The 17604-nt window shown below is 41.7% G+C and overlaps 1 protein-coding gene across 2 annotated transcripts; it reads right to left on the bottom strand.

The window, feature by feature from the left end:
• Positions 1–1400: 1400 nt before the first annotated feature.
• On the bottom strand, positions 1401–17273 carry ccar1 (cell division cycle and apoptosis regulator 1). Of its 2 annotated transcripts, none has more exons than XM_069692655.1 (26): positions 17203–17273; positions 15517–15677; positions 15199–15374; positions 14942–15082; positions 14333–14365; positions 13813–14009; positions 13411–13537; positions 12629–12745; positions 10868–11060; positions 10544–10688; positions 10266–10421; positions 9896–10121; positions 8699–8812; positions 8226–8392; positions 7162–7372; positions 5891–5974; positions 5589–5777; positions 5141–5332; positions 4779–5009; positions 4551–4680; positions 4186–4274; positions 3934–4074; positions 3648–3768; positions 3298–3480; positions 2596–2801; positions 1401–2403 (listed from the first exon to the last, which is right to left on the bottom strand). In XM_069692655.1, exons 2-26 carry the CDS (start codon positions 15626–15628, stop codon positions 2323–2325), a joined length of 3762 nt encoding a protein of 1253 aa, XP_069548756.1. In that variant the 5' UTR covers positions 15629–15677; positions 17203–17273; the 3' UTR covers positions 1401–2322. The 2 variants fall into 2 exon arrangements, with proteins under 2 accessions (XP_069548756.1, XP_069548757.1); XM_069692656.1 differs by having other exon boundaries at positions 10266–10418.
• Between the last annotated feature and the right edge of the window lie 331 nt (positions 17274–17604).

Raw genomic sequence — 17604 nt, 5'->3', positions numbered from 1 at the left:
AAATGACATTATTAGGTTATCAGCAGCACAAGCTGTTGGTACAGTGGTGTGTTTGAATTTTTAAATGTCTGCATAAATATCACCTAAAACATCCAATCTGCACACAAGTCCTAAAAGCAGATGATGAAGAAAACCCCTTTTATTAAATAAGACCAAAAAAAAAAAAAAGTGATACTTGGTCATTTGTTCACTAAGGGAATATGATCCCATATTGCATATCTGTGGGTGTCAAAAGTACGTGAACATTCAGGATAAGCAGTTACTTTTAAGGTGTTTTCAGTCAGTGGGATGATAATCAGTTTTGAGTGGGCAGCGAAAAAAGAACAGGGACCGATCAAAGTCTGAGCTTCACTGTGGAAATGTATCATGGTATAAAAAAAAAAGGAGATTTCTGAGGAGGTCGGAAAAAGAGTTAATGCTGCTCAGGCTGGAAAAGGTCACGAAACCCTCTCTAAAGAGTTTGGACTCCATTAATCCACAGTCAAACAGATATCTGTAAAAAAAAAAAAAATGGGGGAAATTTAAGACCACTGCTACCGTTGCCAGGAGGGGTCGACCAACAAACATCACTCCAAGGCATGCAGTAGTCTGCAAGGTCACAAAGGAACCAGGGTAACTTCTTAGCAACGAAAGGCCTCTGTCAGAAAAAAGAAAAGCGTCGGCTGTCAAATATTAACATTCAAGTTCTCATAGGAAGTACAAGGCAGCAGTTAATCTGGTAACCAAACACACAGAGCAACTATGGAGTAATAAAGCAGTGTCATTAGTTTGATCACCACAAATCCTCCAATAAGGGCATCTAGGGAAGCTGATTAAAAAAATAAAAATAAAAAATAAAAACACCAGTTAATAGGCCCATTTGCTCAGACAAACGTGACAAAATGGTTGATAGATGATGTGTCATCGATGATAGAAACTCCAAAGTGTTTCCTACTGACAAGTCAACAATATCTGCTTTAGAAAAATATTTAACGAGTGTAGTTTACTGTTTGCTTCAGGAAGAAGAAACGGGTAAAAGTGAAGCTAATACCGAAGTGGTCATTTCTGTCCTGCAGCTGTAGACTCTGCTGCCATCTGCTGGTGACCAGTGCGACGTTAATAACTAAATACAGGATGGATAGAAAACACTGCTACATTATTTATTCTTTAATGACATTGAAATGTGGCACAACAGGAAAAGAATGCGTGAAAATTAAAAAAAAAAAAAAAAAAAAAAAGGCTACATTCCTCTCAGCTTCTTCAGTTTCAGGGTCCTGCAAGTACTGCAGATTCACTGGGACGTCTACATGACGCGCCGTCATGAAAATCAGCAGCTACGCTTGTGCTTTTCCTATATTTATAAATGACAATTGTCATTATGACTGTGAAAAACTTGGTGGAAAAACCCTTCGGACACGCTGTAGTGTTAAAATGGACCACTTTACTCTTGCACAAGACATCCATAGAGTACATTTTCAATAGAAAAATAAAATTGCCTGCTTTTGGAGTACATTTAAATTTAATTTAATTGTGCCTCTTTTTCTGAACAACCCAAACAAACACACAGTTCAGAGGTGGATCTCAAAATGTTCATGTTCATCCCTTCAGCAGAGCATTCATTGAGCTCAGCTTTTGGTTCATGAATAGCTTCCTTTGTCAGAAAACAGGACAAACGCTCATCGCGGTTAAGACATGAAACACCGAAACAGGCAGCGCAGCAGACTGGGAAAAGGTCCGAGAGGTGGGAACCATGCATAGCCACGTGTTGGGAGAAAAGAACTACGGGAACCAGTTAAATCAGGCAAATAGAAGAACTACAAAATGAACGTTTATTGAATGGAGTTGGGGTAAATTTACCTGGGAAATCTGTCTCAACCACGTGGAAACCCTCCCACTCTTTTCCATCCAAAATGTGTTTCTTTTAAATATATTTTTGTCATTAATTCTCTCGCACATAAATAGCATCATTATTGCTCATTAGAAAAACAAAATCAACTCTAGTCCAACTCACACATACTGGCGATTAAATCTACATTGTGGCACTTTGTTGGCCATAACGGAGCTAAAGCGATTGGAAAAAACGAAATGTTAGCAACTGAACTTCACTTCCTTTGAAAATAAAGCGCTTCAAAGCTTTGCCGTAGATAAAAATTACTCTAGGTAAGAAAAGTAACTCGGAAAAAGAGGTCAAATTAAAAGAGGGAACTAATTCGTGAACTAAATTATACAAATACTTGAAGACAACAGGTTCAAATAAAACAATCCAATTATACTTGTTTAGGGAATATTTACAATTCAAGATCATCAGTGTTACAGATCAGCTTTGTTATTTGAAAGGTGAGTTTATTCATCAGCGCCGTTCGTCTGAGACGTTCCGATGTGATCGCCGGCGGCTCCGTCGCCGGACTCGTCTACCGCTTCATCCTGAGGAAGGAAAAAACAGTCGGTGAACACGAGCTCGTTTCAGTTGAAGCTCAAACACATCAGCCTGCATTTTTCTCTACTTCAGGTCTCAGAAACTGTGGAAATGTTATCCATCACGTGTTCAGCGTGGTGCATGGTTTCTCGTCATCGACCAAATTGCGCCGAAATTTGCCGTCTTTAAACATGGCGCACCTTCTTCAGCACCGCCATCAGCCCTTTGACCGTGGACATCAAGGACGTGGCCGACTTGCTCAGCAGCTGGTGATAGGTCGTCTTCTGCTCCTCCACGCCCTTCAGAGTCTGCTCCGTTTGCCCGAGAGAGCTTTTCACCTCGTCCAGCTCTCTGGATAAGGCTTTGTTGGCCTGCTCCAACTGAAGTTTCACCTTTGCGTCTTCGTCTGGAATGAGATACAACTTCCAAGTCAGAAGGAAGGCAGGTCGGGGATTTAAGCACAGGGAGATTGAGTTGCAGGAAAATGTAATTTGACCTGCAACTGACCGAGCAACAGCAACCGAGGAAACGCAGCTTGGATTCGTTCAGATCCCAAAAATATTCGTTGAAATCAGAAAAATATACAACGGCTGCATCGTACTGGGAATTCTCAGTTTATCAACCGAAAGTGACGTTGTTTTGATCAAAGCTTACAACATCTTACATCAAATGTATAAATAATTTTGACGAATTTTGTTTTGCACTTCATGTGCCGGTTCACGTTTCAGCAGAAATCACAGCAGGAAGACAGCTGAATGCAGTGAGACCGAACCTCTCTGTAGCAAAGCTCAAATTGAGCCAGATCATTGTCCTGCAGGACTACTGACACAGAGTGTAGCTTGCGTCTGATCTTATTTAAATCCTTTCAGGAGACGACGTTTACGAGACGACGGAATCCATACCCATTTTGGCATCCTGCACCATGAGCTTCTGTTCGATCTCCTCCCTCGCCTTCTCGCTCTTCTCCAGTTTCTGCATCATGCTGCCGATGTCGACCATGGCTCCGTTATACACGATCAGGTTACCGGACTCACTGGACTCTAGCTGAGCTCGAACCTTCGAAGGAGGAAGCAGTCCTCGGTTACCTGACAGAAAAAGAGAAGGTTTACTACAGCAGAGGAGCAGGGTAGTTTATTTCATGATACTGCTACTGTCATCATAAACACTCTGCTTAAAAAAACAACAACAACAACTATTTAAAACAACAAAGACAGATATGAGAAGACCATCGACTTCCGTGTTAGCAGCTCACCTATGAGGTTTTCTATCTGGGCTTCATTAAAGGAAGGAATGGGTTCGTCCTTTCCCCTGTCTGTCAGTTTTCTGTAGTAACAAGACTCTCTGACGACCGGTTTATTCAGAAGCTTCTTTATCTGAAAAGAGACAAAAAAACAAAACAAAAATCAACGCAAGTTTTACGGCGTGTGTGTGTGTGTGTGTGTGTGTGTGTGTGTGTGTGTGTGTGTGTGTGTGTGTGTGTGTGTGTGTGTGTGTGTGTGTGTGTGTGTGTGTGTGCGTGTGTGCGCGCGCGTGTTCACCTGAGCACGAGAAAGATGCAGCCCCAGTGTGTACAAGATCTCCTCCAGGTCTCTCTCCAGCAAATAGCCACAGTGGCTCTGGTCAAAGTAGACGAACGCCATCAGCAGCTCCTTGTTGTGCGTGACCATCTGCTTCTTCTCCTGGTGCGACGACAACGATCACTTTTATACCGGCAGCCACGTTTGCGCGACATCGATGCCTCGATGATAACATGCCAACAACAACAACAACAACAATAATAAGCAACCGACCTTGTCTTTCGAGGATCGCTCTTTCGACGACTTGCGGTCGTCCTTGCGATCTTTCCGGTCTCTGTCGTTGGAGTCGTCGTCGTCTTTGTCTGAGGAATAGCAACAGAAATGTCACGTTGGATGACGACTGTGTCTCTTAAATCTTTGTGAATAAAGAAAAAAAGAAAAAAAAAAAAAAAGAAAATCGATATATCTAAAAGAAAACCTGTGTTTTTCTCTACTTCGGGTCTCAGAAACTGTGGAAATGTTATCCATCATATGTTCAGCGTGGTGCATGGTTTCTCATCATCGACCAAATTACACTCAAGGAAATTCAAAATGGATCAACTGGACGGCATTAAAACAAAAAGGTGAGCGTGCAGTACCATCGTCCTCGTCATCTTCTGCATCTTCAGCTTCCATTGGGTCATATTCTTCGGCGTTGGCCGTACTGCCGTCGTCTTCATTCTCCTCCTCATCTCGAGACTCCTCCTTTTTCACGGCCTTTTCTTCGTGCTGGTGTAAAAAACACGAGTAACACAGTTACATGACAACACGCGGAATTCGTCGAACAAATGATGAACCGAGAAACCAGAAAGGCTCGAGAGGCTTGCCTTCCTCTTCTCCTCTTCGTCTTCTTTGGTCTTCTTCACCGCTGGTTCTTCACTCTCTTCTTCTTTTTCTTTCTTTACTTCTCGCTTCTCAACCTCTTTTTTCTCTGCCTCTTTTTTGGCCTTCTTCTCCTTCTTCTCATCCTTGGTAGGAAGAGCGGCGAGGGTTTTATATATGCGGTAGCCAAAATCTCTCTGGAGCATCTCGTTAAACAGCTCAGCAAACAGGGAAACCTATACAGAGAAGGAGAGACGGCATATTATCAACCTGCGGCAGCAGAAAACAGTCGTAACTCCACGAGGACACGTGTGCACTGCAGACCTTCTCTGAAACATGGTGTGAAACAAAAGCCAGTAATTCTCACCTCAAAAGAGTGCTCTTTGTTGTCTTCCAGCCTGTAGTCTAGCAGCACACTCAGGGACATGACGCTGCAGTCAAACTTGCCGTTCTTGGCTGCCCAGTTGGGGTGTACGATGATGGTGGGCTCATCGGGGAGGATGTAGCGCCTTTCTCTCCGCTGGCGTTCAACCTCCTCCTGCCTCTTCCGTTCCTCCTCCTAACAGAGAAGAACACATCAGAGGAAATGTAAGATAAACCTCAGTTCAGAATTATTATTATTATTATTTTTTTTTTCAATATTGAAAAGGCCGCTAAAACTATGACTTAATTCGTCGCTTTCAATAACAACTTCTATTTCATACAATATGAGAGACATCCACATTTGTGTTATGACAACAAAAATGTCATTACTTGTACTAAAGCGCTCTCCTGTTATTATTCACAGTTATTTAATAAATAGCATTTCTCAGTACCTCTCTGTCATCCTCAGGACGAGTCGGCTCCTCTTCTTCCGCAACTTTGCTTTCTGGTTTCTCGGGCTCCTTGGACTCCTCCACCTGCTCCTCCACCTTCAGTTGCTTGGTGAGGCGAGCGATCAGCTGCGATTTCAACCCCTTGGAGCTTAGAGAGCGGCAATCGAGTTCCTTGCGCAGGTCGTTTACCTACAAGTGGAGAAAACATGGACATGGAAAACACGCATTCAATCTCCAGTTGCTGCGAGTTTGCTGCTTTTCCTACACGTACCAATGCGGAGCCTTTCTTTCTTGAACTTTACCTTCATTGATTTTGGGTCAAGTTTAGCCCAGTGAGTGGGAGTACTAACGTCCTTCGATTCATCGTCATCCTTCTCCTCTTCCTCCTTGACAGGAAATCATTAAGACAGAGACAGGCAGAGGGAGAGAGAAAGGTGGGAGAGCAAACAGTCAGCACACCACTCGGGGCCTTAGTGAGCTTTAAAGTTGATCCGTGCAAGAAGCAAGGTCTCATCTGTCTTTCATTGTCTTGTCCTAGTGAGCTCTCGACTGTGTTTAAGTCCACTGCTACTGAAGCGTACACAGGGAAGCTCTCTAGCTCTTATAAAAACCAACAGAAATGCCACCCAGCTGCCAATCAATCAATCTGTGGAACACAAAAAAGGTCAAAATCAATGAGAGGCGTGTCCAAAAGGTGTGTAGGTACATCAGGTGAACTGAAGCTGGCCTCCAATCGGAGTGAGGATAGGGTGGCCCTACCATGCTCTATGACTGGGGTATTGCCATTTATGGGTTTTATACACCTACGTCAGATAGGAGCCATCTGTCCAACCAACTGCCCTGGAAAAACCAAATTCTACATATAGTCCAAATGAAAGTGTAGAATCCAACAACAAGAACAGACAAGAAGCAGGACTTGGGGAGGTTCTCTTTTCGAAGTCAGACGATATCAAATTGATGCGAAAAATCATATATATATATAAAAAAAATACACATTTCTACAACACACATTATTTACACGCAACTGACTCCACAGATTCCAGTGTGTTTCAAAATTCTGGTTACCAGTGTTAAAAATGGACCACTGGTTCAAATTTGAGATTAATGCTGAACCAGTTTGAAAGCACCCAAATTAAAAGCAGGTTAAGCAGCTGTTTTAAAATAATGCACAACAAACATGCAAAGATTAACATGAATAATTATACCAGATCAGCACCCGATTGTGAGGAGTTTGAGGAACTGGAAGCTGTTTTACCAGTTGCAACTGGGGCCTACACAACACAACCTAGTCTCACTGCTTCCACTGTATGTGTCTGCTGGATGTGAGGGAAGGTGGGAGTGCTGATGGGAGGAATGGAGGAGTTGGAGCAGAGGAGAAGGGGGCAGGTGGAGGAGTAAACAGAAGAAGCCTAGGTGGGGTTTGGTGGACCAGTAATAAGCCTGTGTTCGTATCTGTGTGCGTGAAAGGTGACGTGTGCTTTGTGTCTGATGTGTATCTGGGGTTTGTTTTTGTAATTCCTGTGCCTTCCTGTGAGAAGCGGAAATGAGAAGAGAGGGATTAGCGGTTCAGTGCCTGTTCTCCATCCGCCTCCTTTCGCTCGGCCGACAGCTTCTCAGCCAGCTGCTCCCGGAGTCGCCGTGACAGCACCTCCCACTCTGAGCGGGTAGGAAGACAATGCCAAACATCCGGAAGAAACAAAACCACTGTCTCCACATGAGCAGGGACTGTCCGTCCCTTGTGTGTCTCCTCCGGCCGATGATAGCGAATCTCTGCAAAACGATACCTGTCGCAAAGGAAGAAGGTGCATTGGAAAGAAACATTCTGGTCAGGACACAGTATAAAAGGCAAGCCTTGCTAGGGCGAGCCTTCTACAGTTACTCCCTCCCATGAGGTCACTGAATGATCGTACACATCATTACAGTGACCCGTCTCCCACACAACACGCAGCATAGACAAAGACAAATGGACCCAGTCTGCAGCTCTCCAACTGTTGTCACAGGTTTCGGCAGCCATTTTGAGAAAGTTGACAAGACAATCACAAAAAATAAATCACACCCCCAAAATTCTTCCCCATTATAGCTTCAGCCAATTATGGATGAGTGGTCTGCATTTAACCTCGGATACACTTAACGCACTACATTAGGGTTGTGCGAAGAGAGACAGAATCAACAGGACAGTGAAAGCCAGTTAAATATGTAAGATATTTAACAGAGAGAATTGAAAAATAAAAGAACAAAAACAACGTAATGGCAGTGTCCTCTGGTCCAGGCTACTGCTTCCTGCCACCAAGTCCATGCGTTTGCTTTTTCATCACAATGAAAGTTGTGTATATGAATAGAGAGTGTGACAGAAAGAGAGCGCCAAGACTACAACACACAAAAGGCCAAAAAGAACATTGCACAACACAACAAATAATAATAGTAAATAATAGACTGCAAATTAACAGCACAATAATCATTAATATAAATAGAGAAACAAAAAAATATCACCCAACATGTCCAGCAGGGATTTAGTAACGAGGTAGTACACAAATGCAAATGTACTCAAATTCAGATTTTAGTAACAGAGTTAAAAGGGTTCAAACAGAAACACAATCACTGAGAAAAATAAATATTGACGAGAGGAGCAGCACTTACCACTGAGTGCACAGACTCAGGTCTATGCCTGTGAGTGCCTTGCAACAGCGCGTGGCTGTCTTAATAAGGACTGCAGGATCCTTCTCTGGGTCAGCTCCATCCAGAGAGGGAGACCAGTGACCACCGATGGCCATGGCCTCATCTTTACCTCTCATGCCCACCAAAAACTAAAGGAGAAAGACAAAGGGGAGCCACGGACAGTAGGTTAGATGGAAGTGGGGAATGACAATATGGATGAAGGAGGATATATGGAGGATATGAGGAGCAAAAAAGAGAATAGAGACAAGGAAAGACAGAAAAATGTCAGCAAAGGATCCATAACCAAGTCAAAAGTAAATACCGGAGGTATTTACACAAGGGAGCCAACGTCAGTTAGGACTTCTCCACACTGCGAGTACTCAGAAATGGAATAGGATCATTGCATCACTGTCAGCTCACGTGCATCGTACAAGCGTGGAGAGGGTTTGATGTACCTTAATGAGTCTGGCAGGATGTTGGAAGGAGTCTCTGAGTTCCTGCGTGTCCTCTGCCAGTGCACAGGACTTGTGATAGAGCTCCTCTATACTGGGGTTAGCCAGCAGCATCACCTGAGACAAAAACACAACACATTAAAAGTTTATAATCCTTCAAATATTCATGAAATCAAACACCATTTTTGATACCGTTCATGGTCTCCTGCCATCCTATTTATTGCTGTGGATACAGACTGCCGACCTAACCACAACAAGAAACTCACGGGGAAAACACTATACATGCATGTATTGTAGTGTAATTTAATCTCATTGATGACGGCCTCACTATTCACCGAATCAAAGTCATTGCGAATTCAACCAGCACATTTCCAACTCCATCTGCTGAACATTTAAAGCAAATGTGGTTTATTTGACAAGGTAAAAAATTCTCTTCCTATCTCAACGGGGTTTGTTTAGTGAGTTTAGAGAGCCAAGCCTGCAGGTCATTCCAAGACCAGGGGCCATAAACTGCACTCGTTCATTTTGTATTCACAACATGTGCAGCCCGTAATCAGATTGTCATTATTTTTTGAAGGACTTCTTAATGAAAACTCATGTGGAGTTTGGCTGCAAACAGATCTGCCAGTTGCTCCTCTGTTGTATTTCTGCCGAATGAGCTGTTGAACAAGTACCTAGTGTAGTACTAAAGCACGCTGCTGTTATTACGGTAACTAAACATGTCTCTAAGTCAACCAGGACTAACATCATAAGGATAACACATTTTAAGCTGTTAATATCCTTCTGCTATTTGCATTTCTGTGCAGTAAAGCAAACAACTAAAAAAAATCTCAGCTTTTTGTTCTGCTCACCTGCACTCTTCCGCATTATGTTCGGGTTTAATTTTGCTTTGTCTATGATGTGTAATCCAGAGAGTGAAAACAGATTACAGTTGTTGAGTTTCTTCAGGGATTTCCTGACTGTAGATCCTCACTTTGTGTGCTACCTCAGTGCTGCATCCACCACTTTTAAACCCCATCTTAAGCTAGTGTGGAACATATTTCTTACATGTGGTCTTCACCACTTCTTGGTTTTGCTCCCAGTAGTCTTAGTTTGAAAGGTTCTTACATTTTTACAACTTTAACTGTGAGAAATAAAAACTGTGCCCAGCATCTAACTAAATAGAAAATGGTGAATCGTATCCACTATTGACAGTCATACCTTAGCACTGTAGGTGTGGTTAGCATCAGGAGGGTCCAGCACTGCTGTGTTCTTAGCTAAAGGATCCACCTCTTTGTGCAAGATGTGGAAGTTACAGGCGTTACTAAACTGGAAGGGTCGTGTGAGAGGAAAGGCATCCACCCATGTGAAGACGGCATCAAAGAAGTCGCTGGGAATGTAGAGGCTCTGATAGCGCCTTCTCAGCTCCATCATGTCACAGCAGGAACTGGAGAGCACAAAGAGGACGGTTATTACCTCAGCAACACATTCCTGACATGCTGTTGAGCATTACACTCAAGTTTCAGACTTATCACTCTACAATGATGTATTTCCAACTTAAAACAAGAAACAATGAGATGATTATATTCACCCATCTAAGCTGAACTTTGAAAACTGGACAGTGTAGCGAGGAACCACTCTGCGAGGCCGTCTCGGGGAGCGATCACGTCTCGGTGATCGGTCTCTGGAGCGCTTGCGTGCGGGTGAGCGTTCTCTCGATCGTCTACGATCTCGGTCTCTGTCTCTGCTGAAGAATTCCCAAAAAATTTAAAATGATTTCTAACTAAAAAAAAAAAAAGAGGATCAAATTCACGGGAAAGGGATACGGCCAGCAGTACGTTAGGTCATCTTGGATGGTTGCCATCTCACCTGCGTTCTTCTTTAGTCCTGAGGATGAGCTCAGGACCACGGTCATTACGAGTGGGGAAACGGGGTGGAGGCTCAATTCGTCGGACAGGCTGCGGTTGTGGCATCATTCTCACCGGGGGCTGAAGCAAACCCCCGGGAAACACATCTGGAGACAACGGAAATAATGCAAAGCCCCGGCTTGTTTAACCACTGAACATATCACGCAAACAGCCTCTATTTTGTGCTCAATGTTGGGCCAAAACAGCTGTGATCATCACCACTTGTCTAACCTCTTTATATCCAGATATACGAGGTAAGTGCAATCACAAATGACAAGTGTTTTACCTTTGGGTGGAGGCTGCGGCAGCAGAGGCTGAGGAGGGTTTTGGAGAAGGGGGGCCAGAGATGCAGCGGACAGCTGGGCCTGGAGAAGGGAAGGAGGGGGGGGCTGCGTCGGAACACTGAAAGTGGTTGGGGGAGGTAGCGACTGCAGCATGTTGGGGGCTGCCTTCATCATGTTAGGAGGTTGAGGCTGGTTCTAGACAAAAGAGGTAAGAGACGAAACAAAACAAAAATGAGAGGCGAGTAAACGTTCAAAGGCAAACCTTAAACAATAACAAATAAGAAGATAAAATGGACAGCTGCTTGAAAGAAAAAAAAGCTTTTCGGCGGTCTGAATGTGTTTGAATGAAAGAATGGTAGAAATGTCCTCAGAAGTGCCCTGACCGGTTGACCTAATCAAAGAAAAATGGATGTGCAGGCCTAATCTGAAGTAATTTCAGTCGAATCTGCCAAATGAAATAATTTTGCTTTTGGCATTTAAAAGTTCTTAAAACTTATTTGGGTGGAAAAAAAGACCAAATTTACTGACAAACAATGATGGTTAAAGATACATTATTAAAGACATTTCTGGGATTTGGTCTGAATATTGTTGAAGAAGTTTCTACACTTCACACTTTGCTGTATATGAGATTATTTTAACTAAAGCCAGATACGAGCTTCTGGATTTTGATATATAAATACCATCTTTCTTACAAACTACAAGTCTTTAACATATCTGTAAAATTCGGTAAGCTCTTATTTATAAGCAGAGGACATACTAATGTTGCCAGGCTAACATTTAAGATGTGAACAATGCCTGAAAAAACCCAATAAATCTGCTTAAAATTAGGGCTTCAATATTGGGTCACAACAATAGTTTTTCTGTTTCTACCCCATGTTATTTGTTCTTAAGAATGTCTTTTTGGGAGGAATACCAGACTACAATAGACTGAATTTACATCGAAGTAAAAATTGCTATTTTGTGCACAGTTTGTGGTCAATACTATAACAAAGCATTACCAGTTCTGCAGTTATAGTCAAATGCTTAATGTAATAACATTTATAACCGAATGGCATTTTTCTCAGGATATTTCATATATTTAGTGAGCAGACAGGCTTGGCCTTTTGAAAAGAAAAAATTATGCTGAAATTAAATATGTCCCTCTGGCTCAAGTAAAGTAAACTTATACAAGAAAGCCCCGCATTCAGAAATATTCTCTAAAGTATAACTAGCATTATGAAAACTGTGCATGCCTCACTGCTTGGTAAGGCACTGATTGGCGTTTCAAACCAAACTTTTATAACAAAAAACTACTGTTACAGCCTCTTCAGTGTACTTTCATGAACTCGTTTCAGACGCCACACTATTCTTGGCATCACTTAAAATGTGTTCAAAGTATTCTTATTTATAGCAGATTCTCTTGAAGTCACTGTCATCTGTAGAGATTTACTGATTTAAAAAATAAATCATCTCAGTGTAAAAACACTGAAGAAACATTAGTCTTTTTTTTTCAACAAAACAAAAAAACATCTACCACATAAATCATGTTCTGAATGTATAATGAAGTCTGAATATGGTTCTATCCATTTGGCAACAGCAGCAAACTAAAAGAAGCCACAGTTAAGAAAAGATGGAACCGTGGTTGTAGTTCACCATGAAGAGATTAACCAAAGACAGTCTGGAAACAAAATTTTAAAAGAGAAAATATTTTAAAAGAGAAAATGAGCAGGGAAAAGAACCAAAAAATAAAATGTGTGATTCAGGGCTGGGGGGGGGGGGTTTACATTTTGTCTGTTGTCCACCGCGGAGTGCATGTCTGAGTAGCGCAGCTGCATCCCTGGCTCATTGTAAAGGCTGCCGAGCTGTGGGGAAGCTTGAGGTAAAGGCTGCTGCTGCTGATGCTAGGAGGGATTGAAAACACAACAGTAAATAAAAGACAGAGAGGTACAAGGGTAAGATCAAATTGGAAAAAGAGAAGAAATAAACACTTAATATATTTGGACTCTCCTAAAACAATCCAGGGATTAAAATGAACCTATGGTTGCTACTTTTGGATATTAAAAATTCTAAGAATATGTTCTCATTTTCAGCACATAGCTTCTGTCACTTCCCCATGTTTGTTCAGGTCAATAAAGCCAAATGAACTGAAACAAGCAGACATGCATAAAATACAAAGTAGTCAGATCTGTTTCACATAACGAGGAGTCTTTTGAGTACTTGATCGGGGTCATTTGTAACCTGAGGTCACATTTTGTGCAACTTCCAGTATCAGTGGACTTTTATTCAAACATGAAGCTACAAAGTGGATACTATTGTATAGTAATTATGGTTGAATTAAATCCTTTGTAAACACCGATACAAAGTTTGTTATTAACTTTTTGGAACAGATAAGGCAATTTAACACCATGGATGAATGCAGCGAAAACACTGATTCTGAGTACTATGAGCAATATTAAAAAACACTAAAAGGTCAATAATAATTCAAGCAGAAAATCCCCAGACTGTATCACTGTGCTCAAAAATAGTATTCTTGAGCAACGGAGTGCAATGGTCTCAATGTTCTCACCGACTGATTTGTTAGCTGAGGTAACGTCTGGATGCGCTGTGCGTTCCACTTGAAGGGCATATTTGGGTTGTACACAGCTTCCACTAGGACCCTGTCCCCCACCTGGGGAGTCTTCCCCTTTACAGCACTATAAAATTGTTTAAAAAAAAAAAAGCATTCAGGCATGTCCAAAAATCTTTATATGTAAAGTCACATCGGTTTAAAATTGATAAAAGCATGCAAGTATCCTTAGGAACTCTCTACTACGGGTGCCACAAAAGAGCCTGGGAAATGACAAGGGCAGGTTAACACGGGTGTAAAAAAAGAAAAAAAAAACAACCATCTAGAGACAGTGAGAGCATTTAACTTATCATTCTACCAAGTAATACAGTTTGAGAGATGTTGGGGAACATGCTCTTTCACCTTAACTGAAAGAAGACATCCTCATCTACAAAGCCAAATGTGTCATGTAGCTTGTTGACGACACCAGTGAAGACCCGCTGCTTCTGTGGCTGCGTCTGCTGTTGGTGGCTCGAACGTGGTGTTGGGTACGACACAGTAATCTGGGCTGTCTGCTGGGGGTTGGACAGGCTCAGGCTGGTAGGCAAGGCGACGGGGGGCTGAGGGTCGGGAAAAGAAAGAGGGATCAAAAAAAGAAGTGTGATCACACTTTGATTTGCATGTCAGAACTCAATAAGTCAATAACATATTCATTCAAACACGGGAGACATTTAAATGGCAAACTTAGCCTTTTCTCCTACAAATAAACTTAGAACAAAGCCACAAAGAAAACTGGAAAAAATAAAGACAAAAAAGCCTTGATCTGGTCAGCTATGGAAACATCTGGCTTGCATTTTAGTTTCTAACATGGAAAGAGAGAGGACTGATCTCTGCGTGTATGTCTTGTCTTGAGTTTGTGGGAGTGTGTTTTTTTGTGCACTACCTGAGAAAGCAGAGCCTGTTGAGGCTGTGGAAGCTGGGAAGAAAGAAGAAAAACAGAAAATGCCAAAAGTGAACATGTGGTATATTCACAGTATATTTAACCACAATGTAATGCCACACCCTGTGCCTTCACAACAACTTCCTTTCCAATGATTCAGTGTTCATTAATGGATTCTGCTAGTGGAAACAAGAGCATTTTACATGCTGCCATTTGAGTAGTTGTATCAAATTACCCTTACAGCCTAATCGCATTATCCATCTTAGGAGAGAATTGCCAAGTTGTTAAAGAATACGGAGGAATAAAAGCATGACAGACAAATAGATCAGAATTCAAAGGGTAAATTTAATCTTGATTTAAAAGAGTGCAAAGCAGTGTCACTCAGACAAATTAAAGCTTAGGGCTGTCTGAGCTGACCAATGCTCATTTTCCAAATAACATTTATGTCTACTATTTTGCTGACACATAATAGATATGAGACCATGAAAGATATCTAAATATGACGCATAATGTCAATGAGAGTCTTAACCAAATATATATTTTCCAAGGTTAGTAGGGGCAGAGGCTTATCAAAAATAAAGTATAACAAAGGAAAAAAAGCCTTTGCTTCACCTGATGAGGAACATTATACAACTGTTGTTGAGGCGGTTGCTGGGGTGGCTGCTGCTGCTGTTGCTGTTGTTGTTGTTGTTGCTGCTGCTGCTGCTGTTGCTGTTGCTGCTGATACTGCTGGAGCGCTGTATTGATCTGAGACTATAGACATTAAAGAGAACATGACAGAGATAGTAGCTGATCAAAAGAGTGTACATGGGACCAGGGAAAGATACAGATTGCTGACTGTGCCGAGGACAACATCACTTATGGCTGACCTGCTGTAGCGCTGCTGCAGCAGCCGCTGCAGCCTGCTGCTGCAAAGCAGCATTTTGCTGAGACAGCTGATAGTTTGCAGCAGATTGGTTGCTGAGAGAAGCTGCAGCCAAGGCTGACTGCTGGGAGTAAACAGAGGGAGATGCTCCCAGAAGAGACGGCTGCTGTACTCCGAGAGCTGCAGAGAGAAAACACACATTTTAAAAAAATATGGAAATATTTAATGAATGGGGAATGTTGGTGTAAAATAGGATAGATTACATGATGGTAAGTGTTAAGAGTCAGAACAACGTGAAATGTTTTTTCATGAGTATACTCACAGTGCAGACTATTGAGGTCAAGGGACTGTCCCGAGTGGCCCGGTTGGGACACCGCTGTGGCAGCAAACTGAGTCGCCCACGGTGGATTCTTTTGTCCCCCGAATTGGGCCATGACTCATTCAGAATAAGGGCAGTCTCTGCTCACCAGGCCAATGCTGTCACTAAACACATGAATGAGCAACAAAAAAAACAACAACAAAAAAAAATTAGAATTTGTGTACCCAAATGACTGTAAGCACAAACAATCTGTTAAACAATAAAACATGCAAAGGGTATCAAAGATTTGTTGATCTTTAACTGACAAACTTCAAGTTTGTACCTCTCCCATAGTACACAATAAGAGTCGAGTCGAGTAAATCAAGGACTGAGCAATATGAACAAATGAAGCAAATATAAAGATATTGTTTACCAAATACTTCAATATCGATATTGCAACGATATTGTAGGGATAACTGATGTCGCTTTCACAAAAATATTTACACGATGAGACTTTGGAGATATAATTATCAGTAATGTGGATAAAATGACTAAGTGGGTAAAGGCAAATAACAACTAGAAGAGCCTGGGAAGTTCAGAAAATGACATCTCTTTACTGTAATGCAGCCTTTAAAACTAGGAAAAGATTAAACTTACAACACAATATTAATATTATGGTATTGAAAAACTAAGACCATTTTCTCGTCTCATATCACAATATAATAAAATATTCATATATTGCTCAGTCCTGCGTTTGCTTTTATTATCCACAAGGGCCAAATCAGCTCGCAAGCATTAGCTGACAGTAATCAGACATCATTACACATGCTGACACATTATATGAAAATAAATATGTCACACAAAAAAAAAACAGAAACACTTTTAAGGCAGTAAAGTGGATTAAAAAAAAAGAAAAAGCAACTCAACTGACTACCACAGAAACAATAGGAACAAAATCCAGGTTCAGTGTTAACATTAAAACTGAGTGAGACCAGAACATAACGTTACGGTGCGAAGTGTGATAACTTTATACCCTCAAAATATCAAATCTAATAAAACAAACCGTGAAGATATATCCCAGTTTTGATGTTGTTTACACCGCTTGCACAAACCACAATCAGCTTTACGTCATACCGTTATCGCACAATAACCTAACGCCGTTAAGCCCCAACATTATGAAATAATATAAATCACCGGAACAAGTACTTTCGAGGGGCAAAACAAGTATTAATCCGTATGCACGGACTAAATCCCCCCTCGTCGATGTCTGCAGATCTTCCGTCGAGCAGCAGCTGCTGACACAGCAACCTCGACGGGCTGCCTGGCTAACGTTAGCCACGAACTGACAGCACGCAGCTAAACTAGTTATCCAGCACGCTGAGGCGGTTATCGGTGTCGTGAACGGGAACTAAAACAAAAGCTCTCCGCGCCGCTTTGTTATATTGGCTACTGTGAAATACCGTAGTTATATACAGGGTGGTTAATTTAGCGTTTTATTATTATTATTATTTTTTTACGACGTTAGCTTTGTTGCCAGATTAGCCTCGTGCTAGATTTGTTATCGAGAGCGAGGCCTCAGTAAAACGTTTGCAGGCTGGAGCAGTATATGTTTATACAATGTTTAAACGACACAACAACAACAAAAATACACATTCACTCATTGCAGCATCTCTTTTACACGCATTTAATAATTACACTATGAATACTCACCCTGACTAACGTAGTAAGGTTTGGATTAAAATTGTTAACGCTGCTTTACCGCTGTCCCTCGCACCGGCCGAAGTGGACAAACAATGCGCATGCGCGGAACGGAAAACCTGATCCTGATCCAGATCCAGATCCTGATCCAGATCCAGGCGTACGAAGTGGTGCGTATGCCTGTGAGTCAAGAGCGTAAACAAAATACACACGAACAACTCTAATCATTAGCTATTTAAAGATTTAGTGACAGAGATCATTTTCCTGTTACTGCATATAGCTATATATAATGTGAAAACATCCTGTGTTCACATGTACAATGTTTAATTTATAAAACTTGTTTTATTTTCGCATTTCATTCTATTTTTATTGTATTTATATTCTTTTTTTTTTTTTTTTCCCGCTGTACTTTAT

This window comes from Brachyistius frenatus, unplaced genomic scaffold (assembly GCF_029030835.1).
Source record: "Brachyistius frenatus isolate BFR_SWC_R1_liver_20210118 unplaced genomic scaffold, ASM2903083v1 Contig_13, whole genome shotgun sequence".
Classification (NCBI taxonomy): domain Eukaryota; kingdom Metazoa; phylum Chordata; class Actinopteri; family Embiotocidae; genus Brachyistius; species Brachyistius frenatus.
Note: the sequence above shows the minus strand (reverse complement) of the source record. Positions and strands in the feature narration are given on the sequence as shown.

Excerpts from the sequence above, each read along its gene's own strand:
- ccar1 (XM_069692655.1), bottom strand. The coding sequence starts at position 15,628 with ATGGCCCAATTCGGGGGACAAAAGAATCCACCGTGGGCGACTCAGTTT. Across the intron at positions 4,075-4,185 it reads AGCGATCCTCGAAAGACAAG|GAGAAGAAGCAGATGGTCAC; the intron begins GTCGGTTGCTTA and ends TCGTCGCACCAG. Across the intron at positions 2,404-2,595 it reads TGATGGCGGTGCTGAAGAAG|GATGAAGCGGTAGACGAGTC; the intron begins GTGCGCCATGTT and ends TTCCTTCCTCAG.